The sequence below is a fragment of the Oratosquilla oratoria genome, chromosome 12 (genome assembly GCF_046742065.1).
Source record: "Oratosquilla oratoria isolate Oo_2021 chromosome 12, ASM4674206v1, whole genome shotgun sequence".
Classification (NCBI taxonomy): Eukaryota; Metazoa; Arthropoda; class Malacostraca; order Stomatopoda; family Squillidae; genus Oratosquilla; species Oratosquilla oratoria.
In genome coordinates, this window is record NC_134788.1 from 68,633,326 (window position 1) to 68,639,614 (window position 6,289).

At 51.1% G+C, this 6,289-nt stretch overlaps 1 protein-coding gene across 1 annotated transcript in view; it reads right to left on the minus strand.

The window, feature by feature from the left end:
* Nucleotides 1-2,196, minus strand: part of LOC143030496 (uncharacterized) — a 24,747-nt gene extending 22,551 nt beyond the window's left edge. Inside the window, exon 1 of the mRNA XM_076193646.1 lies at nt 772-2,196. Coding sequence (XP_076049761.1) covers nt 772-2,196 — 1,425 coding nt within the window. The remainder of the gene's footprint in view (nt 1-771) is intronic.
* Nucleotides 2,197-6,289: the final 4,093 nt, after the last annotated feature.

Genomic DNA, 6,289 nt, shown 5'->3' on the forward strand with positions numbered 1-6,289 from the left:
ACGTTAGGGCAATAAACTCTATTCCTAACACATCTTCGTTTGCCCTTCCCCACCCACATTCTCTCTCATTTGTCTGAAATAATCTTATATATTGTGATTCAAAAGTACTTACTTGTGCGTCGATGACGTCTTCGGTTTCAGTCGCTCCTGGGTGGGCCCTTACATTCCTTTGCGGCACTTAACTCTCCACTTCTCTAGCCTAATTCCCTACCTCCTAACCATTAATGCTAGCTTATCGTATCCCCCTTTCCGGGTACTGTACACTCCACTCACACTCGCATTCACCACCACCCACGCGCGGTCCTTGTTCGGCACTGTGCCACCCAAGCCAACGCGAGGCCACCCCCCCCCCCGCATTCGGGTGGGAAGGGGATACCAGCGCTCATGCCCTTTGACCCCTTCTCCCCCCCTCCCAGAGAGGGGGGAGGGGGTGCCAACCGTCCGTCCCCATCCGCGCCATACACACTCACGCTCACACCACACCCCCCCTTGATCTAGAGATCACCCTACTCCTCGTCTTCTCCTTCCTCTACATCGTAGTCCTGTAGCCACCTTGGCGGGCGTCTTTCGCGCTGGGGTCTCTGAGACACCCCATCCTCTTCTGTTGTCGCCCCGTGGCCTTCCTCCTCATCTTCTCCTTCACTCACTACCCGCCGTATATCCAAGATATGTCGCGGCACTCCCTCAACAGAAACATTGGTCCGGGAGTTTCACCTCCGTCACTGTCCCTCTCGTCCACTGTGACGTGCACTTCCTGTCCTTTGGTCTCACCCATACCTCGTCCCCCACCTGCACTGAGGCGGGGCCTTCTTCAGCGTTGGCCGGCAGTTTCGGTCCCTGCAGCGGATGGCGCCAATCATATTTGAACACAGCCTTTTGCGGATCCGAGCGGTCGTCTTGGCCTGACCTGGGGGAGATATTATACCAGAAAACTGCCTCCGTCGGCGGTATTCGCGCCCTCTCAGCTATGGCCTTAATTGTACGATGGTGTCGTTCTACTATCCCATTTCCGCTCGGCCGGTACGCTGCCCGGAAGAAGCGTCTTGTGTTCCACTTGTCCAATGTACCTTTCAGTGCCTCCGACCGAAACGCCGTGCCGTTGTCCATCAGGACTTCATCCACTGGGCCCCGCTCCAAAAATACCTCGTCCATCACCCGCGCAATCTCTTCTCCAGTCTCCGCCTTCAGTTCTCGCCAAATGCCGAACCGCCCTGGGCCGCAGTCGACCATCGATAAGTATCTGGTGCCTTGATAGTGGGTTACGTCAATTGCCAGCCGCCCCCAATTCTCTTCCACGCAGAGCTCCCCCGCTGAATGCGGTCTGGGGGCTGGGTTTATGGACTGACAGCGGGCACACGCCCTCACCGCATGCCGCACCTCTTCCCTTGATATGTTCGGGTTAACCTTCCTTGCCAGGAACAATGACCTATCGACCCCTAGATGATGCGTTTCGTGCAACTCTTTCGCACGAAAGGACCCAGCGGCGCACATCTCGAGCTTCTCTTCCTGTTCTTCCTTCGCTTTCAGCCAGCTCCTCTTTACTCTGGTAAGCGCGTCCGCTTTGTTCGCCTCCGAGGATACCTTCCTCACCCTTATCTTCATGCCGAACTCGTCGATTAACTCTCTCAGGATCCCGAGGCGGCGCTTCACCAGGATCTCTGCAGCTCCTTTCGTGCGTACTCTCTTTTCAGCCGTCAGCACCGAGTTCATCCACCCCGCTACCGTGGCCGAGTCCGTCCTGATCTCGATCTCACGCAGCCCCCATTTCAGCGCCAAATTTGTTCCTTTTATGACCGCGTCCAACTCTGACACGTTAATATGGTGGTAGTCGTCCTTCTTCCGCTGCCACGCTCCATCTTCGACTATTACGTTCCCTATCTCCAAGACGGCGCCGGTTGCGATACTACTCGCGTCGCACCATACTACGCCATGGTTCTGCTGGGGCGCGTTCCATTGTCCTCTCACAGGATCATCGTGCATCGTCCTCTGGACAACGTCGTGCATCATGGTTAGCGTGTCCTCATCAACCTTCTCTCCCCAATCTTTCGATCCCGCCCTCCTCTTAATGTAGCTACATGCCGTACGAAGCCATCCGGCGATCGGGTAGTGGCCCACTAATTTGCCACACAGGGAGAAAAGTTCTCGTTTACACATTTCGTCCGTCACCTTTGGGATCTCGTTCCCTCGCTTGAACATCAGCGTTCCTGCCGCGTTTCCTTTCCAGTCGCAGTCCCAACACCGCTCCTCCCTCCAACGGCTCCGGTTCCTTAGCTGTCAATCCGTATCGAGCCAGATGTTCCACCACGTTTCGACGTCGATACTATGCCATCGTCCACCAGTATGTCGTCTAGGTACGAGTCAGTGCCCTTCTTCATCGCTTCAGTCTTCCCCAGTACCGTCCTTCAGGATTCTCGTCATGATCCTCGGGGCCGAGCTGAGCCCAAAACCAAGTCTGGTCAAGCAGTAAATTCTCCCTTTGTATTTTACTAGCTGGTACTTCCATAACTTCTTAGTCACGTGAATTTGCAAGTAAGCCGCCCGCAAGTCTACAACGGCGGACGCCCCCCTCCTTCGGCGCCACCTGCGTAGGGTCTCACTACATACATCTACAAAATCGTCGCCAGTATGACACTTCACGAACTGGTTCAGCTCTCGGAAGTCCAGCACCGGTCGTACCTTTCTCTTGGTTGGCTGCACTACCGCCATCAAGGGCAGGATTCCGCCTTCCACCGGTTCCTCCCAGGGACTCAAGATTCCTTCCTCGATCCATCGCTCCACTTCGAGGTCAAAGTCCTCCCTCACCCCCTCTCTGAGGGTCCGTGTGTAGCAGTCGACTTTATTCTTCAAGACGGGCGAGCTTTCCTTCGGATACCACTCTACTTCCCACTTCCGGCCGTCAAATTCCGCCCGGAAGTCCTCGTCCTCAATCGTGCACGGCGTCGCCCTCTCCTCAGGGTCGAGCTTCGGGCCAGCACCGCCCTCCGCGGCTCCCATTGCCATTCCTACGTCCTCACCCGGCCTCGGTCGGTTCTTCTTCCTCTCTTCCGAGTCCTGCCTCATTCCAATCCGTACGAGCCCACCGATGAACGTGACTTCTCCAAGCTGGGTAATTCCGTCCATTCCCAGCACCACATCAATTCCCTCCAGAATCGTTCTAATGACGAGCACTCTTAGTCGTATCGGGATACCCTCCACTATCATTTCAATTTCCTGGTCGCCATCGCATATCGTCTCTCTCCCGTCGACTGTTGTCAGGGCCACATCTCCCCGTCTGAACTCTTGAACTATATCGGTCCTCACAATCGTGGTTGAACAGCCGGAGTCTATCAGCGCCCTCGCGCGTCTCCCTCGCACCCAAATATCCACGATCGGCATACGACTGAACGGTGTCCTTACACTTCCTCGGCGGCCCCTCGCATAGTGGCCGCCGATGTCCCGTTTCCCTGACTGCAATTTCGGGCCATGTGCCCTGGCTGATTGCACGAGTAACAGATAAGCTCTACCTCCTTACAGTCCCTTGCCAGGTGACCCAGTCTCCGGCACTCGTAACAACGGACCTTCGACAGCCCGCGCCATCTGTTGTAGTCACCCCCGAGCTCACCCGTTCTCCCTTCTCGGTTCGTGGCCTCTCTCACCCGCGCGCCTTCTCCTGCCGAGGGCAGTCTCCTTTGTGTCTGTTCGTTGGCCACGGCCACCATCGGCCCTTCATCCTTAGCCTTAGTCAGGAGCCTGGCGCGGGCTATAAGTTCGCTCATGTTTGCCTTTGCTGCATTTTCCATTGCCTGCAGCCCAGTCGATATGTAATCCGGAAACCCATTCACGAAAGCCATCCTCACTACCATCTCCAGGGAGTTGCCTTCGAGATTAATCAGGCCTGCCAATCGCCTAATGTCATTTGCGAACACGTCAACCTGTTCTCCCGTCCACCGCATTCGCCGTAGTTTGCAGTACGCTTCGAAGGGACTCTCGCCGAAAACTCCCTGTAACCTCTCCTTCACCTTTTCCACTTCCTTTTGATCTTCGGTTGTCATCTCCATGTAGACGGATGAAGCCGCGCCCTCTAAATTTAGCGCGATGTAACTCGCCACATCCCTCACTCCCGTTAGCCGCGCGACCAAGGCTGCCTTTGTTAGCCACACGGAGACATCTCCTGTCCCGTCAAACGGCCTTAAGGTGACACTATTCACCTTGAACGGTTCTTTTTCACTCTCAGGTCCGGACATTGACGGCCCGTTTCCACTTGCGGCCGTAGTCATTTTTGCGGTGCCTAGATAGCTTGTGATTCAAAAGTACTTACTTGTGCGTCGATGACGTCTTCGGTTTCAGTCGCTCCTGGGTGGGCCCTTACATTCCTTTGCGGCACTTAACTCTCCACTTCTCTAGCCTAATTCCCTACCTCCTAACCATTAATGCTAGCTTATCGTATCCCCCTTTTCGGGTACTGTACACTCCACTCACACTCGCATTCACCACCACCCACGCGCGGTCCTTGTTCGGCACTGTGCCACCCAAGCCAACGCGAGGCCACCCCCCCCCCCCGCATTCGGGTGGGAAGGGGATACCAGCGCTCATGCCCATTGACCCCATCTCCCCCCCACCCAGAGAGGGGGAGGGGGTGCCAACCGTCCGTCCCCCTCCGCGCCATACACACTCACGCTCACACCACATATATACATACATACATATATATATATATATATATAATATATATATATATATATATATATATATATATATATATATATATCGCTGCGGTTCTGGAGTGTAGACCTACCAGGACAAGGAATCATGTAACCTTGAAGAGGTGAAGTGGCTCGAGCGACCAAAATGACTGCCCGGGGTATGTCTAGAATACCCTGTAATCCGCATGGAGAGCGATAGTCATATGGAAGTTACTAATTAGTGATTCCGAAAGACTTAGGATAGGGCTAGCAACCCACTAAGACTCATTTAACCCATTAAACTCCGATGACAAGAATCTTGTCATCGGAGTTTAATGGGTTAACTGCTCAAGACACGCAAAGTGAGCCCCAGACCCTATGGATTAAGCAGTTGACGGCCCGGCCATCAAAAAAGGATAAGAAACTTGGAATTGGAACAATAAACGTCTGCACTTTGAAAGATAAAGAAGAAGAGATTATTGCCATCATGAAAGATAGGAAAATAGATATTTTAGGAATGTGTGAAACAGAGAGGGAAATGGCAAAAAAAAAATATATATATATATATGACAACTATCAACTGATATGGAGCGGAATGGCAAATGAGAGAATGCATGGGGTGGCGATAATGATGACACCAAGGATTGCGGACTATGTTGAGGATGTTGTTTTCGTAAATGAAAGAATAATTAAAGTGACTGTGAAATTAAAAGACATTAGAATAACATTTGTAAAAGTTTATGCTCCTCAGCAGGGAAGAACAGCAGAAGAAAAGGAAGAATTCTATGTGAAACTACAAGAAGTATACGATCAAAGAGGTAATGCAGAAAACATGGTAGTCATTGGAGATGTGAATGGTCATGTTGGAAGTGATCGTGGAGGTGTGGAAAATATAATAGGAGCGCATGGAATAGGGAATCGAAATCGTGAGGGTGAAAGAGTAATTGGCTTTTGTACTATGAATAATCTGTCAATTATGAGCACTTTCTATAAACATAGACCAAGTCATCAATGGACTTGGTATCGATGGAACGACAACCTACAAAGCTACAATGACAAATCCCAAATTGACCTTGTCATTACAAATAATAAAAAGATCTTTCGTGATGTTAAAGCTATACGATCAGTGTCACTAGACTCAGATCATAGACTGGTGGTTGCAAAATTAACGCAAGAAAGTGGAGAGTTGTGCCAGGGAAAATAAGGAGGAGATTCAAGGTGGAGGACTCAAAGAATCCTGAAAAGAAAGAAAGTTTTAAAGAAAAAAATCAGAGGAAAGGTGACAAACCTGCAAACAGGAGAAAATATAAATGAGGAATGGGAGCAGATGAAAACAGTAGTTAAGGGAGTGGCAGAGGAGGTGGTTGAAATGAAGTATGTGGGAAAAACAAAGAAAAAAGAACGCCCTGGTGGACAGAGGAGATGGCGGATGCAGTTCAAGAAAAGAAAGAAAAAAAAAAAAGGATGAAGTACAAAACAGCTGAAAACAGAGAAAACTATGTAGAAGCACGGAATAAGTGTAATAGAGTTAAAAAGGAATCAAAAGCAGAAGTCTAGCAGAAAATTGGTAATGATTTGAGAGAGGATTTGGAAGGAACAAGAAAGCTGCTCTACAATATGGCAAGAAA